At 37.2% G+C, this 20,330-nt stretch overlaps 2 protein-coding genes across 6 annotated transcripts in view; one reads left to right on the plus strand and one right to left on the minus strand.

Moving 5' to 3' along the window:
• The window catches only part of BBS12 (Bardet-Biedl syndrome 12), a 113,900-nt gene that overhangs the window by 59,243 nt on the left and 34,327 nt on the right, over nt 1–20,330 (minus strand). For 4 of the 5 annotated variants that reach the window (XM_062574008.1, XM_062574009.1, XM_062574007.1 and 1 more), the window contains exons 1-2: nt 6,060–6,122; nt 1,201–1,345 (exon numbers count right to left, since the gene is read on the minus strand). The exons of the other annotated variant lie outside the window; for it this stretch is intronic. The gene's annotated coding sequence lies outside the window, so the exon portion shown is untranslated. Of the gene's footprint in view, nt 1–1,200; nt 1,346–6,059; nt 6,123–20,330 lie in introns of those variants that run through there. 5 annotated transcript variants of the gene reach the window in all.
• On the plus strand, nt 1,282–6,775 carry IL21 (interleukin 21). Its single transcript, XM_062574019.1, has 5 exons — nt 1,282–1,416; nt 1,558–1,593; nt 5,422–5,559; nt 6,534–6,634; nt 6,742–6,775. The coding sequence occupies exons 1-5, from the start codon at nt 1,282–1,284 to the stop codon at nt 6,773–6,775; spliced, it is 444 nt and encodes a 147-aa protein (XP_062430003.1).

Raw genomic sequence — 20,330 nt, forward strand, 5'->3', positions numbered from 1 at the left:
AACAGTGGAAGACCCTGTAAGATAGCATTCCTTACCAGCATTTATTGCAGAAATTTGCTTTCAGTAATGCACTTCTTCCAAATAATAAATGTATTTCCTCAAAAGTAGCATATATACTTAATTACAACAGACATTAAGGAAATTAAGGGAGCCTGTTTTATTCCTTACTCCAGATCATTCCGCTGTTCTTATTCTGGCTTTAAATTTTTTAAAGTAAGCGTTTTTAAATCTATTTCATACTGAACAATGCACTTTTAGATTCCCAGAGAATTGTTTCTCAGGCCTCAGAGTTACATCTCCATCCAATGTGTTGCGGTAAGTTGCAAAACTAATCGCAAGCCTAACTGCTACTGTATATAACCAAATGTGTTTAGCTGTTATAAGCTCTGGACCACCGCTGCAAAGTGGTAACATCCCTTGGGACTCACAGGGATTACTCCCTGATCCTCCAGCATTGCCCCCCTAGGTGCCCAGGGCAGCAGATGTTGCATATGCAGGGACAGGGCATGCCCACTGCATTGCACCTCCCTGAGCTCAGACCCTTGTAACTGTACTTCCACCACCCAGTGGACATATCCTCTAAGATGCTGTTAAAATACTTGGCATTAGTTTGAAATTCATAAAACAAACTTCATCTGGCTTAACTGCAGAAATGCGTTTTTATTCACAATTGTCAGAGAAACCTTGCCATGAATGTAAAAGTGGCAGTCCACAGACACTGGGGAACTAGCTACAGTCCTTTGATGCTGTAAAGTAAGTAGGATAATATATTTTTAAATTCTTAAAAGAAGTCCTGTCATATTTCTCCAGCACTGATACAAAAGGGCTTCAATTGGATCGGAGAGATAAGATGCTGTAAGAAACAGAGGAAAAAAAAAGAAAAAAAAAAGAAAACAATCTTTGTTTACCTAGGTCTGTAGTTTCTAAGTACCTACTTTTTACTACGTTCATTTCTTGACTCAAAGTGAAAATAGGAATTCACCCTTTTCTCTTTTTTTCCTGTCCAATGTGCAGATGGGGCATATTTTCATTCACTCCATCAATCCCTGCCCCCTACGCACAAACTCACATACATAAACCTAGCCAGTGGAAAAGAAAAAAGGGTTACTCATTAATCCATTCTACAAAGCTTTCCAAACTGAAATGGGTGGGTTTTACATCTCCAGCAAGGAGCAATAAATAGGTAGGTACGTAGCATACCTGAGAACAGTTCAAACTGAAGTGTTCATCTTGGATAGCATAACTTTGCTCCTGGCACATTTTAAAACAGAACTCATCAGTATGGAGAGGATGATTATTTTCTGTATGGTCATCTTCTGCTCCAGTATGGTGCTGATTGCAACTCCTCAAAAAGCAGTAAAATACAAACAGCTTGTAAAGACAATCGAGCACTTAGAAACCGTAGTGAAAAATGAGGTAAGCAAAATATTTGTCATAATATTTAAAATTATTTTCAAGTATTATATATTATATATATATACACAACTTAGAATAAATCTTATAAAGGACGTCATTTTCAAATGCTAAACATTCTAACTTACATTTGTTTGATTCCAGGATACTGAACTGCTGCATACACCAGAAAACCCTGTGGTGAGACTGCTTTAACATTGCCTTCTAATCAAATTTATTTTATATTGGTTTATTCCATTGACAAATAGTAGATGCTTTCTTTTTTCTTACCTGTGACCTAGTACTCTTAATGCAAGCTAGACTGGAAAAGAAAATACTTCAATAGAAGTTCTTTTTTTTTTTTTTTTTTTTTCCTGTATTTTCAATGTCAGAATAGTGTTGATATTACAATAACTACTATTCTACTACGGTGTGTGTAGACCAAAACATACACAGAACCAGCATTTATATGTATTCCTTTTACCTGAGAAATAGTGCTAATAATGGAGTTTCAGATGAGATCTGAAAGAGCAGCAAAACTTTCAGGGATTGTAGTTTTGGGAACAGGACCAGGAGTATTCCTGCAATAGCCTAAAGGGACCCCCCCTTCCTCCTCCTCAGCTAAGTGTCAGCAGCAGGACAGCAAGGCCATATTATATAGCGCTTCCTCTCATTCGTAGTCACAGTGGTTTCCGTAAGACTTCTCATGTACGAGTGCTGTGCTATTAGGTAAACCGGGAAGACAAAACTGCATTCTGCAAATAGGTTGTATTTCTCTTTGCGTTACAGCTAATTAAAATAACTCAAACTCTCTGTAAATCCCTTTTTATAGAGGTATTTATTTTAAATATTATTTAATGCTGATATTTTGCGTTATCCGAAGTCTGGAACGTATTGCGTGCAGTAAGTTATGCTAAGAGTCAGAGAAAGCTCGTGTATGCTAGAAGGTAGCCAGATGCAGGACTTGCAATGAAACCAAATGCTAATAACAAAAAAAGATGTCTTAAAAGCTCATAGGATGAACATTTTCTGCTTTCTTTCCATATTCCCAAAACAGAACAAAGGTCTAGAGCTAGCTGTAGTTCACATAATGTGATACTTTTCCTGTTATCAGCTGTCTTAAATTAAATGTAATAATGAGTTTTGAGCCTTGACAACTATTTCAGAAAGCACACAGTTCTGACTTACATTTAAGAACGGTAATTATGTACAGTGTTTTTGAGAAATATGCAAACTGTGAAGCTATTTGCTCAGGACAGTAAACTATCTTGCAAAACAACAACAAAAAGAAAGGAAAAAACTCACCATGTTTGGCACAGCTTTCGTTAGCCTCCTCCTAGGCTTTACGGTTAGGTGCATTTTTTTTTAACTTGTTGAGAACATACAAGCATGACCAAAAGAGATCTATTCCACCTAATTGCTAGAAACATACGCAATGCAGGAACCTAATGCACCCTAGCTAACTGCTGGCTTTTTGTCATTAACACTCTTTCTAAATTCTTATGTCAAAGTGAAAAGAATCAGATGATTAGCTGTCATTTTACTGCAATGTCTGCCACTACCTCTGAAGCAAAGCAAAGACAACTAGTGAGTAATCACTTCATCAGAGCCTTAAAAAAAAAAAAAAAAAAAAAAAAAAGGTCACCTCAGGAAGGAAGACAGCAGTTTGCTTGCAGCTTAGGGCTTTAGAGTCTTGATTCTGGGAGGTGCTGAATACCTCCCTCAAAGACTACAGGAGTTAAGGAATTCATATATTGGAAGATTCTAAGTTTGATATGAGTTCAGCTTTTGAATTTTTTTTTTTAATCATAATGTGCTACCAGTAACTGCCACCAGCAATTACATTACCTGGTTGTAGCAAAACAAGTAATTCATCCTTACATTTACTGAATGGTCCAAATATTTACATATGAATTATAATGTGGCAAAATTGCATGCTCCATGATTACGTACAACTATACTCACTATAATATACAGAACTGGATTTACTTTCTTGTATTTCTTTTTAAACATCAGAATATTGTTCATATGATAATCTGCTTGTGCCAGATTTGAATTTGGGCTTCAATAGGTAGGAGGAAGACTGCCTTTTATAAGGTCCAAAATTCAGTGGTTTAATCACTATTGGTTCTGAATTCCTTGGAGGTTCTTGTGGGTAGACTGTTAGCCCCAGTTCAATCTGACAATTTCTTTGTGCACTTAAATGCGAAGTATTAAAAAAAAGAAGGCAGCGAGAAGTTTAAGAGATTAGAGCACATCAACTCTGAGAAAACATGCTGATGCTGAAACTAGTTCAAAACAGAAAAGAGACTAAGTCTGATCCACTGCAGGTGTCAATAGACATGGCAGTGGAAGCCAATGGCACAATGCTGATTTACGTCAGATCAGCATCTAACCCTGCTGTTCGCTGATTCAGGAAGTGAAGGCTTTTCAGGGTAATCTGCAAAGTTAGTTCAGATCAGATACAGCGTATTTTTGACACGGCAATTTTACATGCTTGCCTGGTCACTCTCAGACATAACTAGCGGTCCATGTTTTTTAATCTTTTCATCAGAGAGCTTAGTCTGTTAAGACATACCAAAAAAGTACAATCTTTGTGGTCTTCTGACTGTTGGCCTGCCCTCAGGCTAACAGTTAACTCAGCAAAAAAAAAAAAAAAAAAAAAGAGGCGCATATATGAGAAATGCTGGTTTCTCAGCTCATCACGGATGAGGCAGAAAATGTTTTCAGTTTCAGCTGGAAAATTGATCTCTATAAAAACGAATGTTTTTTTTCCAGTAAGCAAGACTGGTTACGGTAAGAAGCTTGAAACAAACATAAATGTGTGGTTTTTAAGGAAAACAGAATGTTATATCTGACCAATATAAAAGGTTGCTATTAAAGTTTGCTACAAGCAACATAAAGGATTTTGCCTTCTCCTTGAAAAAGCAGCAAATAGCAGTGACATCTAATAAACCGGAAGAGATTCAGCTTTGGTAGCAGTTAGTATGCAAAACAAAGATGATGGCTTTAGAGCCTTTCTAATGTGCATAATCAGCATTTCTAAATGTTTCTTTGGAAAACGGAAAATAGGTTAGAAAATGGCTTTGCTAAACAGTGCTCTTCTTCCTCTGTTGACTATAGCCTAGTTTTGCTGGTATTTTCCACAGTTGTATGCCTAGCAAGGAAAATGGCCAATGGACAGGAAAGCACTGGACCACTTGTAGATTTTTTGTCAGCATTGGTAAAATTAATATGCAACTGCAGCATGAAGGGGAAAAAAGCAGGCTGCTTTTATTCCAGATAAGCAGCAGCAACAGAAAATTTTTATCATTAGAATACAGCGTAACATAAAATAGCTTCTTTTTCAACTTAGCTATAGATAGTGCTTGCTGGCCTTGATTCAGGTTTAAGGTGCATTTAAATTTAAAGCAACATAATAGGAAAATACAAGCTAGGAGCCTGGTTTCTTATCTTACCTCTCACCCTAACTCTCTCTTTTCCCTTTAATAAGGCAGCTAACTTCACCACTTCCATTTCCCCTTCTATTGAAGAAGGATCTTTAAATAGCATTTGTAAACATGCAGTTCTATGTGAATTCCAAGTATAATTATTAAACAGGTGACATCAGAATTAGTAAAAAGAATCTTTTCTAAAAATGAAGCACTGAGGAAAAGTGATATTCCCTAGCTTTTAAAAAAGAAAATACTCATGCCTGTGTTCATCAAAAAAATGTAACATGACCTATTCTTACATAACATTTTCTTCTAATCGTTGTAATGATCAATATCCAAAAGGAGATTTTAGGCATTTATTTTGTGAGAAAATACTTAAGCAACTATCAAAGAGAAATCCAAGTAAAGTTTAAAAATCTTTTTCACATGCAAAATTAACTTTAACTGAAAATAGAGATAAATCTTATCAATGAATAACTAGCATATTGAATCTTGTGCATGGATCATTTCCCAAGTCTATGCAAAAAAGTGCTGCAATATTAATTTTAAAACTGCCTAGCCATAGCTTAGTGACTTCCTTCTGTTCCTAACCTAGGATGGATGCCTATTCACAGCTGTAACCTGCTTCCAGAGAGGAACTTTGCAGTTACAGCCAAAGAACAGCCAAGTAAATTCTACATTTATCAAAACAGTTAAGATCTTGAGAAGAACCATCCTGAGAGACTCTGGCAAGGTAGGACTTCCTGACAATGCCTATAATCTTGATCATTATTCTTTATTTTCTATAACAGACATCATCTACATTGATGGAGTCCTAAACCTCAAACTTCTAAAGGGTCTGTTTTTCTACCTTATGGAAGTAAAAATAACCATTTTTCTACACTTTAGAATGAGATATTCAATCTGACCCTATTAGTCAACTGTGCGCATGTTATTTTGATAACAGCAAACATTTGATGTGCAAAACAAGGGGCTAAGAGTTACTGAAAAGATGCCGATAACACAAAACTGGGAGGAGTGGCTGATAAACCAGAGAGCTGTGCTGCCAATCAGAGGGACCTCGACAGGCTGGGAAGATGGGCAGAGAGGAACCTCGAGAAGTTCAATAAAGGGAAATGCAGGGTCCTGCACCTAGGGAAGAATAACCCCATACACCAGTACAGGCTGGGGCCTGACCTGCTGGAAAGTAGCTCTACAGAAAAGGACCAGGGGTCCTGGTGGACTCAAGCTGACCTTCTCAGTGGTGCGTCGTCACAGAAGAATAAGCAATGGGCACAATCTGAAACACAGGAAGGCCTGTCTGAGCATGAGGAAAATCTTCTTGACTGTGAGGGTGACTGAGCGCTGGCACAGGTTGCCTAGAGAGGTTGTGGAGTCTGCATCCTTGAAGACATTCAAAAGGTGTCTGGATAGGGTCCTGGACAATGTACTCTAGGTGACCCTGCTCGAGCAGAAGGGTTGGACTAAATGAGCTCCAGCAGTCCCTTCCAACTTCACCCATTCTGTGATTCTGTGAAAAAATATGAATCAAAGGTGTAGTTACCATTTTCCTTTCCTTTCTGACTGGCTAGCCTTTCTGAGCCTCATGTTTTCCATTTGTAAAAGGCTTTGACTGCAGCCCTCTTGCTTTTTCAGTACGAAACCTCAAGTATTATATAGGATTATGATGTGCTTTTTAGAAGTGACACAACTTTCTTTATCTTTCAGCAGTGTGAGTCTTCATGTGAATCTTATGGAAAAAAAGCCCCCAAAGACTTTTTGAAGAGCTTTGCAAAACTGATGAAAAAGGTAATTAGAGTTGATTCCTCATGGCTGTTTTCTGACATTTTCCAAAAAATTACAAATATCCTTATTTTCCATTATTTCTAACACTGTGTTGTTTTCACAGTTATTCAAGGATTAATTTAGGACACACTGGAGCCGAAGACTATGGAAAATCCACTATTTAAAGCAGACACTATGTTATTTAAGAAAACAATTGAAAATACTTACATTTTCACATAACTGTGCTGTGTGGTGTGTGCGGTAATTGAAGACTTCTCCCAAAAATGTTACGGAGGTTCACATCAATAGCTATTCATAAGACAGATGATGTTTCAAAAAAGATCTGAGCTTCACCTTAGAATGAAAATTAAAATGTTACTTCACAAAAATAGACTCTCCTATGAGACTTAGCTTCTACTGATTAGGAGTATGTGAGAATGGCTACTGTTGCAGTAGCATATCTGCTCTGATCTCAGATAAAACTGAGAAACAGGTATTTGAAACTTTAAAAAAATAACACACAAAAATATAAATTATCAGAAGTTTTGAAGCCTGGAAAATTATCTATTTGGCTCAATTACAATATCTACAATTTATCTATAATATTACCACACACACAATTTTATTCATAATTTCTTAGACTGTATATTTTAGTCATCTATGGAAAAATATCCTGCATTTAACTTTCTTAAAAGTGCAACTTCAAGTATTTATATTGTATAAAGATTGTATTATCTTCCTTCTAAAAACAAAACTACTGGAAAAACATTTACAAATTACATTGTATGGTATGGGTCTGATCTCTTTCCATGTTGAAGTTAACAAGACTTGCCATGGGTTTCAATGAGAAGAAGATTATAACCCAAATGATGTAAGCAGATACCTAAAATTCTTCTTTAGGGAACAAAATTACTTCAGGAGATGAAATTCCATCTAGATTCCTCCAATTTATCATCATAAATACACCAGAGGCACTTGAAATAACTGGCCACTGTCCAGTACTGTTTTTGTCCAACTAACACAGTAGATGACTATTCAGAATGAAGCAGCTCAAAACCATAGTACTGCTTGTTAGAAGATAGTATTTTATATTCATATGCCATAACACTATTTATTCTTCTTACTCTCAATTAACTTTTATGGTCTAGGCTTTAAATATAATTTTTCCTTTAAAAAACTGTCAAACTTTTGTTATATGGAAACTTCACTATACAGCTTCTGAATTGTGAAAATTTTTGCGGAACTTTGGCCAGAAATTGCTTTGAAATATTTTTTTAGTAAAAATCTATACCATAGCATTTAAAAATAGATTTTAGTAGCTTATATATCATATATATATTCTGCTTGCAATGATACTGTGCCTCTCTAGACTCTTCCTGCTGAGGAGCTGCTGTTAGTTTAACTTCCAAAACTCTATGGAACAGATATTACCCCCAAGTGAGCAAACTGAGATATATGAAGTTAAGTAACTTCACTAGCAGCATGATGGAGCTCAAGCTAGGAAGAGTATAAAGCCTTCCAGTAAAAGTTAACCTTCCATCTAACCTTCTCTTTACTGAGTATAAATGTAGCAGAGAGAAAAAATAGGAAAACTACACCTAGTATTATGATGGAAAATGGCAATAAGCTTAGTTACCTCCATAAAGAAAGAGGGAGCCATTAAAAATATTTCCACCCCTAACAACATCAGACTAAAGGAAAATTAATACAAAAAGGTTTTTTGCCTGCACTTTTTCACTGTCCTGGAATGTGACTCTCCTCAATCATGTATGTGAGAGCAGGCAGGGCAGCACGGAACACGCTTTCCACAGCAAATTCTCTTTTCCTCTTGTATCATCCCCGTTTCTGGCTGATGACAATCTTGATTTAGATTTTTAGGCCTTTTTTTTTTCTCCTTCTTTGAAGCTGTTGTTCCTCTGAATATTGTTCTATCCAGTATCTCAGCATTTCCATGTTACTGCATGAGAATTAACATTCTAAAAATGAACTGTCATTCATATGTAAGTAATTAAGCTAGCAAGTAGCAAGTTTGAATGGTCTTCTGCAACCTTTTATCCCCATTTCTCTCCTGATTTTGTTATGCATGAAGTCCTTAAATGACCTATTGGTAACCAACATGTGAAGCTGTAGCTGCTACTGCTATGGATTTTAAAGCACACAAAGTAGAGAAAGTCAGGACAAAATTTTATTTCAGATTTGGATTTGAAAGAAATTTTAGAAGTACCTGCTGATGTTTTCAGGGTTTTAGACATGTCAATTTTTATGACAGAATTATCAGAATGCAAGAATATATTAAATGCATTTATCATGAAGTAAGTGCTGCTTTTGCAGAGTCCCAGATGACCAACAAATAAAATAGCAGTTTTCATTCACTTCCATGGAACCTTTGCTTGTGCAGAGTTTGGGGGGGAAAAGAGATCTATTTTTGAACAAAGCATACAGTATATTAATTTGTAAATGTCTTTTCCAGTAATTCACTCTGTTCATTCAAATGAATATTCCAAAAAAGTCCGATAAAATTATTTTTCACAGGTGAAATGTGACTGAAATGTGATTAGCATGCCCTGTCAAAGAGAACATTGGTACATTTAGTATTTGTAAGTAATCATTACAAACCACTGAGAAGCAAGTTTTGTGCCTAGGATGGAAATTTTATGATAGAAAAGCAATATTCTACTAGAATGTCATAAGCTAACTAGTGACTCCTGTGTACACTGAAACAATTTATTTTTGTTACATGAGACATCACTTAATGCAATAAGCAATGTAGCTATTTCTGCTTAGAGTTATTTGCTCTGCTGTTACTAAACTAAGGGTCTTACCACACCAAGTGTAATACAAAGGGTTAGGGCTTTTTAAACTTAATATTTGCATTTGTAAATTAAGGTTGTTATACTGACTTATTTCTAATACCTAGAAAACAACTTCATTAACAACCTATAGTTACAATTCAAAAGAATAGTGGGAAACTACAACAAATACAGTATAGAAGCTTGACTGTCCTGAGATCTTGAAGAAAAAGATATTTATTGGATAATCTAGCACAGAAGTGTAGCAGAAAAATTAATTACTAAATTATGATAGTTGATGTTAGTTGACAGTGCACTTCTGGGCACTGTGAGCACAATCACTGCAGATGACTTTGTAATCCCCCTAGAATACACATTCACTTAACATGACCCTGAGGACTCCAGTTAGCTTTTTTCACAATGTGAATTGTTGTTCTCACATTTCTTCTTTCAGGCTACTGGCTTACTAGATTCCTTTTAATGGTTAATTGCAAATTTAATTTATGAAATTAAGTTTTTGTCAGATTCTGTAGCTTTACTCATTTCTTTTAGCATATTCTATTTATTTTTCTGTGTTTTATTCATCAGTGCTTACTTTTAATTTGAAAAAGCTAAGCTCAAAAGCCACTGAACATACAATAGATCAGCTCCTAATTAAAGCTGAGATTTCTGCTGACAGACAGGGTCAATGAAAGTGCAGAAGTTTTTATCAGGTGCAACTCATCATCAGAGTAACTAAAAATTGAGTGCATTTCCAAGAGTGTATTGTTTGAATCCCAAATGAGGAACAGAAAAATCAGTGAAGAACAGACCAGTCTTCAAGAAGGTATCAACTTGTTCTTTAACACCGTTCTCTGAAGAAAAATGAAGAGGAGAAAGCTGTGACCTTGGAAGGACTAATTACCGTGTTTCCAAATGTTCATACAATCATGACGTATTTTTTTTCTTGTAAAATGAACTTTGTACTGACTGCACTCTCTGCAGAAACAAATGTAGGTTTCTTTAGCTGTCTGATGAGTACATACAGTAAACCATAAAAGCTCATTACCTCCTAGGGAGGTTTAACAATGTATTTATGATTTTGGTCATAAGTGTCCCTTGTAGGCACTTCAATATGTGTTTTAGCATGATATATAATTCTGTAAAATATTTACATCTCCTGAGAAGATTCTTTATTTTTATACCAATTGTCTGTTTTAATTTAATTATTTATTGCATTTCTGTGAATGGAATGTTCATACGATGGACTACATGGTATAATTTATTTATAAGTCTGTGATATTAAATACTTTATAGACAGTATTTTTTTTCTTGTTCTTCTGACCATTTCTACTCTCTGACAATGGCCCACAGAAACTCTCAGTGAACATCATTCTTCAATAACCTACACTGCCAAAGATTTTACTGTATCAGATCAGATCAGGGCATAGTATACAAAGCATATCTTCTCTCTGTAAGTATATGGTACTTGAAGAGAAAGACAAAACATATTGTTATTGCATATTACACACCAAATGAAGTTTCTGTTGCTACTTCCAGGGAGTGTAATGTTCAACAAATAGTAGGTTTGTATAAGGCCACAGAGCTCAAATTTATTGACTACTAACAGATTAGATGGCATGTTTACCGCTGTAAAGCAGTCATGCTTCAAGTGCATCAAGTAAACATTATTTTGTTGATTTAAAACTAACGTTTAATTGTTCTTAAATAAGATTTTTACTGCACCCATCTCATTTGACAATCTTTTTTTTTTTTTTTTTTTTTTTTTAAAAAAAATGCCTCACGAGGAATTTAAACCCTCACTTCAGGAGCATTTCATGATGACTTTCTTCTCTTCCACCCCACAGATAAGTGCACAAAATGAAAGCTTATGATTGTCCTAGCTAGTGTTTGGATTAGACCTTATCCTTTTGCTCCTTTCACGTATCTTTGCACGTAAGAAAACAGTGGGACGTGGATATCCTGGGGTTTATCCAAAACTATTGGCCAAGTCTGAGTCATCTGTCCAGTCAGTGAAGAGAAGCAGACATATGCAGGAAGACAGTCATCCCACCTCAACTAAGTTTGTACTACAGATGAATGGGACAAAAGCCTAGAGAATAGTTCACACTCAGATAACTAAATATTTAATGTCTATAATTATATAAAATGAATCTCAATGTAACTATCCAGGATTTAGATGTCAGTCTAAACGCCTAGAAGACTTTTTGCAGCTGAAACAATGTTCCAGGAGCATATCTGCTAAATACATATATATCCTCTCTTTCCAGGTATAACATTTATTCTGAACATATATATTCATTGCTTTTATGTCGTACTTCCATCTCACCAGCATTTTCACCTACACTTACAGCTGCATTAGAAAATATAATAAAATATTCGGAGCTGATAGTTTTATGCTGTTAAAGTCTAAGGAAACTGAAAAATAAATAGAGAATATTTAAGATTATGATTTTAGAAATCTTACTAGTAGATGATGCAGCTTAGTTATCTGAGTTTAGTTTAGTTTAGTTATCTCTGCTGTGCGCAACTAATAGTGTGTGAATAAGTACCTTGACAACACACTGCGGGAAGCAAAACAACTAATATAAAAGTGCTGTGGTCAGGCTACTTTTCTTGCTATATACATACATACATATACATATATTATATATATACGTATATGAAGCATTAGCTAGACATACTCTCGTAACTCCAACAATAATGCTACAAATCTCAAAAGCTGAAACGTATCTCCTGGAAGCTTTAACACAAGGCTTTAGGCTTCTGGTACATTCAGATGTATTTGCTGGAGCATAAAAGATATGTCATGCACCACATGGATATCTGTGGGAGAAACAGAACACAGGACAGAGCTTTCCAAATGAAAGACAACTGTGCTAATACCAGAATAACTCAAATATTTAGCCCTGCTGAGAAGTCTTGGCACACTTATGCCCGAATTGACCTAGGTATCTGTGTACTGTATCAGAACTCTGTTTCAGAATTTGAACATCTAAAATACATTACTTTGTATTGTATAGGTACACTACGCTCTTTCTACCTCTAAGAGTTGTTTTACACCCCCTGCATATTGTCCCAACACCTGCAGCAGAAAGGATTGTCCTAGTGTGTTCCTGCTTTTCAATGGTGCAGACGAATTCAGGCTGTAAAAGGAGGAAAGCTGAAAGCCAGCATTTCCTACTTGAACACTTCTCGTTGCCCAAGCTAATGATGTGAATTGCTGTACTGCCACCTATTGATAATTAGATAGAAATTCAAAATTGTTCTAGATTAAGAAAAAAAACAGATGAGCTGAAAGAATCATTTTCAGGGCACTACTCTCAGACATACTGTAAAGTTAATAACTAAATCCTTTACTTCCTATTTAGTTTCTATTTTTTTCTAGTTATACTGCTGTAGACATTCTCAAAATCCTTTTCTTGTCCAACTGCGTTACTGTTCTAAGGTCATAATGTACAAGTTTAAAAAAATCCAGAGCAAGAGCAACCGAAAAATTACTGGAAAGACGTTCCTATTTCTTAAGCTTCAGAGATGCCGAAACCCCAAAAGACAGGGTCATGACTCCTACAGGCAAAGAATCTTTTTTCCTCTGATCTGAAATGATACTCATCTCACATTTCTATCTGATTACATATTACAGTGCTCCATCACTTCAGCATCTTTCTTCCACATTTATTTTGCCAACATCAAAGCAAAAGAAACAGGGATAACTTGTAGAGAATGAAGGGTATACACGGTAGCTAAAACTTCTGAAGGAATGAGAGTGAAAACTGGAAGTGTGGCAATATGGAGTCACTTCAAACATTTAAAATTAAATTTAAGACCAATCACCTGAAAGCATGAACAATATGCTCAGATTAAAGCACGTTATCTACATATAGATGGTCTGAAGCTAAATTAAGATTTCTTTTTTTTCCTTTTGGACAAACACATCTTTACTGGGTTTAATATCCTTTAGCTTACGTACACTGATTTCACATCATTAGCTAGCTTTATTTTTCCAGAGGATTCCTTCTTTGAAGAAAAATTAGATTAAACCTAGCTCACAGGTTACGTCACATGGAGTTTATCCTGACCTTGGCTTGAACCCCAAGATGTAAAAAAATTGAAACTGAAGCTGAAAAGGACAGCTGTTAGTCACAGATGTAAAAAAGTTAAAACTGAAGCTGAAAAGGACAGCTATTAGTCACAGCACATTCCTTGGGCAGGAACATTTCCAGGTGAGAGAGAACACCTGAGACAACAGTCTTTAACAAAAACCTCCAAACCTTTTTCGTAGCAACTGTGATTATGCTGAAGATCTGTATGCTGTGGCTAGAGAATACACATGGGATCCTCAAAACTCACTGCTGGTACCACCATGCTAACAGATATTAATTTGTCCCTACATAGCCAACTGAGATCATCCAGACCATCTGTCTCTCTGCACTGTCTGTATATTGAACTTAAGCCATCTTCTCTCCTAAATTAGGGACTTAAGATGAACAATGAATACCTTCACTGTTCTTATCACTGTCATTAAAAAGAAACAAGATTCCTGCTTCTACAGAAACACAAATGCCAGATATTTTTCATACCCTGCCTCAGGCACTTTGCCATGTTTGTGTCCAGAAAGCTTCGCTGTAATTTTTCAATTGTAGCAGCAAGAGAGAAGTCATCGGCACAACCTATGAACGCTTGTTTCACCATCAGCCAGTTTGGGAATACCACTTCCTGAAAGACAGCTATCACTTCAATCATATCCCCCATGCTGAAGTGCCACATTGCAATACAACAGGTAACTTGCCAACACCAAACTGGTTAACCACAAGATCTGTAGCAGTGTAGCGCAGACAACTTCCAGACATTGACAACAACCTCTTCTGCTCTGGTATCAGCTCCCTCGGTTGAGTACTCTGGCAGACAATGGGAAACTTGTGGTAAACCACTACTCAAGGTATCTTCACAGTTGCATCGCGTTATTCCTAGATATGACAAGCTGTACTGTGATCATATGATCACAGTGAAGGACAGAACACCTGAAGACATCAATAGCAAGTACAGATTTTAAATCAGAAGAGAAATAACATGGAGATTTTATATTGTGAACAATAAAAAAATAAATAAATTTACATTTTTTTAACGCTTACGTGTCCCCAGCCTAAGTTATAAGACTGTAGAAAAACCCATCTTGCACATGACTCAGGTCCATGTTCTGATAGATGATCTCCCCAGTCCAAACCTACATTGTCCTGGGCTGGAGCATCTCTGATGGCTTGCATCCAGTAAAGGACTCACTCCACCTAACACATGAGCTTTAGTAGAGAAAGGCATCAGAGCAGCCTCTTGTCTAGCCACCTCTCCTCAGTCACCACCAAGTCTTTCCTCTGCCTCCTCTGCTGGAAGATAAAGGGGGGAGAGGGGGGAGAAGGGGGAGGAAAAGAGGGGGGGGGAAGAGCACAACAGGGGCTGCAAACTAAAGTAGAAAACAAAACTAAAAGAGGTATGATGCTGCACAGTGCTTACCCAGACTCTATTTTTGGCTCAGGTTCCTTCTGGTTAGTAACATTCAATAGACTTCCCTTACTTTAACAGGCTTCCTTGGAAACATACAAAGTTTTCTGGAATTTACAGCACAGTATGGTAGGAAGTTCCACAGGCCTATGACACACATGAGCCTTTGCTTTCAAACTGGCTGCTGCTAGCCTTATTTCGGACTCTCACATTTCTCATACTGGAAGAATAACCCATCAGCAATTGCCATCTGTTCACGATTTTGCAGGCTTCTATGACATTCTTCTAAACGGTGTCTTCTCAGGCTGAAAGTCCTAGCCTACTTCACTGCTCTTTTTATGAAAGTTATTCCATATTTTTGATCATAATTGTTGACATTCTCTTATCATGCACCCATTACATTAAGGCCTGGACAAATCACAGATACAGTAGAATAGTGTTGTTTTCTAGTTTGTTCTCTATTGTTTTCTTAAAGATTTGACTTGCTTTTCTGACTGCTACCAAGCCCTGAGCTGACACTTTGAAGTATCAAGTTATCCCAAAGTCTCATTCATGTGTCATACCATCCAGCTTAGAGCTCATCATTTTAGAATTTCCCCCAATACAGATGCATATGCCTGACCTGACATCTATCTGTATTGAATTCTGTCATTCTTTTGCCCAGTCAGTCTGGCAAGGCCTTTCCAGAATTTCCTTATGACCTTCCCTTGTCCTCACTACCCTACTATCTGCAAACTTTCTCAACTCTGTCCTCAAGCTGCTATCTATGTTCTTGAGCAACAGGCTAGGCAAGCCCAGTGCTCACCCTGTCACATTTCCAAGGTAGCATTTACAGTAAGAATTGTATTACATTTATTTTTGTCTTCTGTTTGCTAATTTTTAAATATTTAGTTATCCATACAATGACCTTCCATTTAAGCCTACAGATGCTTAGAGTTACTAGGCTTCAGAGATGGGCTTTGCTAGTTTTAGAAATCCAACTGACTATGCCAGCCAGATCATCTTTATCCATTTGATTGTTAATCTTTTCAAGTTTTCCAAGATATTCTGGAAGACAGGACTGGACTTTTCAAAAGCCAGGCTGACTCTTCCTAAGCAGCTTGTATTTTTCTAAGGTGTCCACTAATCCTACTTTTTCCCCAAAAATGTCTACCAATTTTCCCAGTATGGACACTGGGATAGTAGGTCCAGGGTTTCCTAGATGCCCCGTGGAACTTCTCTAGAACACTGGCATCACGTCTACCTCTGTGCAGTTCCCAGAGATCAAGGCAATTTAGAGGGAGGGTTAGATACCCCTGGTAACAATTCAGCTATTTCATACTTTGGCTCTTTTGGAACTCTTGGGTGGATACTGCCTGATCATGACGGTTGGTTACTGTTCATTTTATCATGTTGTTCTATATATATATTAGCCTGTTCAATTTCAGAGCAATTATCTCAGGAGCTCCTCACAGAGAAAGCTGCCAGCAATCTCACTTTATCCCAGAGTGAACCTTTGTTTCTTCTACACAAATACTTAATTCAGATTGTCTTTTATGGTCTGGTCCTCTGCTAGCAGTCCTTTTATATTTGATCATGAGTTGATCTGACAGACACTCTGGTACATTTCTTGCTCCTGACAGGTTTAAAGAAAGATTTAGAATTAACTTTTGCTAGCTGTTATTGCAAACACCTTTTTGTCCCATCTGTTATTTATTTTACATTAAATCTGTCTGTTTTTCACCCTTTCTGTTGTCTTCACTTGAATGCATCATCAGTTTTCTGAAGAACATCAATAACCTCCTTTACCATGTCAGTGAGCCACATTAGCTGCCAATTCTCCTTTCCCAAGCCTTGTAAGAGGCAGTATGCATCAGTGCTGTGTTCTCAGTATGTCCTCAGTGTGTCCTCCTGCACTAATTATCCAACAACCTGCCAGGATTTTTTCTGCCTCTTTTAGCTTCTTTATACTGAGCTTTCTCATTTTTATATTATTCCACCTTTTGAAGATTATTCTTAAACCTCTCTCTATATAGTTTCCTGTCCTTTCTCTACTCCTGTCCCTGATTCTCCAACTTTTTTCTTCTCATTCCTTCTGTTTCCCACATTTGTTGTCCACTTTCCTTTCTCTTTTCAAGGATTTTCAAATATGTATATGGTACACAAACATCAGCTGTACAATTTCATCATAACAGAGAAAGAGTTGAACATAACTTTAAAAGGGTCAATAAAGTTTAACATTGAATTCCTCATTAATCTCAACTGCTGTTAATCAACTGGTGCAAAATTGCACAAGAAAAAAATATGAAAAAATATTCAACCCAGTCTTCAGATCAGGAATCTACAATCATAGAATGGTAAGGCTGGAAGGGACCTCTAGGGATCATCTAGTCCAACCCTCAGCATAGCCCATACAGGGACTGAACCCACAACCTTAGCATTAGCAGCACCATGCTCTAACCAAATGAGCTAAACCAGTCTCTGCCTAGGTTAAATGGTACGGGATCATATCCAGGAGAACCTCCTTAAAAAGTCAGAAGCATTTTAATTTTTAAGCCACAGAAAGGAGAAGACCACTTGCCAACTAGATGTAGCACGAGATGCAGGGTATTTGATATCAAGCTTACCACAACACATCAGGCAAACACCTTAAACACTGTACTGTGAGGGAGCGACCCTCTTCACCCTTCACCAAACGCCAAGGTGAATGCACAGACAATTAATGCAAAAGCGGAGAAGGACAGGGCCAATTTGCACTAAGAGAGGGGCAAACAGAGAACAGTGTCTGCACAGGACAGGAATACGGAAAACTGCATCAGGTTGGCACAACAAATTGGTAAGTAGCTCTTAGACTGCCTTTATACATAGCAAGTTAACACACTGATGTAAAGACCAGATCACAGCACAAGAGGGCAGCAGGCAACAAAACAGGACAGGACAGTACAATACTCATTACACCCCTCCAAGGCTTTAATAAATAAATAAATCAAAACTCACCAACCTCAAACTACAAAGAAATAATGTTCTAAAAAGTAATTTTACAGAGTAAGTGATCAACACTGCCACTTCTGAGAAAGAATTAATGATCAAAAGTTACAAAGATGCTGATTATACTTTGACTTTTTTAAATTGAAATGAAGATGCTTTAGGGTTCAGCAACCTCCTTCTCAGGAAGGAAGTCTAACATTCAGCTGATAATGGCCCAAAAGCAGCAAAATGCATCTTATCAGTCCTGAAGATAATTCTCTTTGATTAAGAGGACAATGTCTGCACAGAGAATACTAAATGTGATGCATTAAAAACGGGGACAAGAAAGAGTATTAGAAAAGAACAGAAAACACTGTTTTGTGTATAGATATTTATAAATCCTACTATCAATGTGTCTGAGGGCCTCGTAAGTGATTTATCTCATCAATATTATAAGTCCCTATTTTACAAACAGGTAAATAAGCCAAGCACAAAGTAATTAAACAGCCTTCCCAAAGCCGTATAAGAACTCTGTATCAGAGGCTTCTCAAATCCAGTCCAGTAACTTTGCCAGACATGTATGAAGCCTCTGGCATGACACACAGCATTTATATGCCGCCTAATAGCTCACCTAATACCTTATTAATATTTCTAGGAAAGGAATGACGCATCTTGTTCAAATAACATGCACTTGATAATGATATGGCCATTCTTAAATTCAGATAGAAAATAAAGTAGGTACATCTGAAATGTTATCTCAAAGGAAGTTTCTACAAAATTTTGCTCCCTCTCACACTTGTTACTTCTCTTTTTAAGACTGTTTCAGAAGTGGAGTATATGAAGAGATTGATAAATCAACACAGCAAGGAGAATCTGGCTTACCCACTGGTACATTAAAAACAACAGCAAGAAAACTGAAGGGATTTTTCCTGATTTCTGTGAACAGAGAACATGCAGGAAGCCCAAACAATCCAATCACAATTTACTCCGCCACTCAAACATACTCTGTGATAGGACTGAACATTTTTGTAAAGCTTTTCTTCTTCTTTTTTTTTTTTAAGAGTTCATTTAGCAGAATTTTCTTTTAAACACAAACTTCCAGACACTCAGTTTACTTGAATTAAAAACGGACATAAACCTACTTCAAAATACCACTGCAAAGTTTTAAGAGAGTTTGCTGTTAGTCCTATGTCATTTTCACTTTACACGTTTTTCCAGCTCAGATACTACCCATTTGGTCATTTTTATTTCCTATTACTACATCCATCTCTTCCCCAACCCTAAGCTACCCTCTCCTCATTCATTCTTTCACCCTCTCTCTTTTACCCTCCTTCTCTCCTTTAAACAAGACCAGATAAACTAATGGTGCATCACATGCTAGTGTCACTGCGGGAGTTTTTGCAAGAGAAAACGCTGCTGAATAGTGCCCTACTTCATGTCACAGGTCCTTTAATATGCAGAAAGGCACCAAAATTATTCCCAGAATCACCACGACACTCTGCTTTTTATAAACTGAAAATGACTCATCACCATTACATAAAAACATTTGGTCTTGGGATACTTAACATTTAGAGGAAAATCAGTACCACTGCTAGATTCTCAGCTAAATACAGCCCAGCAACCATAAAAAAAAGCCATTGGCATTTTGAAATCTACTGCTGAACGTTCAAAAACATCAATGTCAAACTCTATGATTAGAGGAAGTACTACAAATATGCATAAAAATCACATAGTAACAAGCAAAACACTTGACAGGCTCTTTGCTATCTCTAGAAGAATTACATTTTCCTTCTAACAGTTTCTAATACAGTTTCTCTCCAACAGCAGTTACAAGTGGCAGGACAAATAAAGTCCCACACTCAGCAAGGAAGTGGAGTTGATCCACAAGCTGCACCGTAGCCAGGAGAGTCACACAGGGAGTGAGCACTCGGGGCAGAAAGATGTGGGAGAGCTCAGTGGTTAGTGCTCCTCCCTCCAGGCAGCACCGAACCTGTCCCCTGACAGGCCTTAGCCAAGTAACTGTAACTGGGAACCTGTTCTTCAAACTAGAACTTTGTAGTAATTCAGGTTAAAAACAGTCATAATAGCATCTTGTAAAAAGAAGGGGGCACATTTTTTTTTTAACTGATTCTTCCAATTATCTAATTTAAATCATGGCCCTACAAATGGTACAGTAAGTAACAACCAGGTCTGGTAGCAAGAATTTTTTATGGCCCTGAAAAATAATGTGCTAGGTAGCTATTGTCTTGAGCTCTTGTTTCACCTGTGTTTCACTAGCGGCATGTCTGGCTTGAACTTTTCCAGTTGTGCCCCCTCACCCCAGTTGCATTTGTGGAGGGGCAGGAAAGGGAGTTACATTTGAGCTGGGTTAGCTCTCTGACCTGAACCCACTGCAAGGCCACATAAACCAGCACAATGGAAGGAGCAGCAAAAGGAGAAGAACAAGCACACAGCACCAGGGGAAAGTAAGATGAGCCTAGTCAGCTTGAGCAGCACCAGCTGAGGCAGT

Source organism: Rhea pennata, chromosome 4, assembly GCF_028389875.1.
Source record: "Rhea pennata isolate bPtePen1 chromosome 4, bPtePen1.pri, whole genome shotgun sequence".
Lineage (NCBI taxonomy): Eukaryota > Metazoa > Chordata > Aves > Rheiformes > Rheidae > Rhea > Rhea pennata.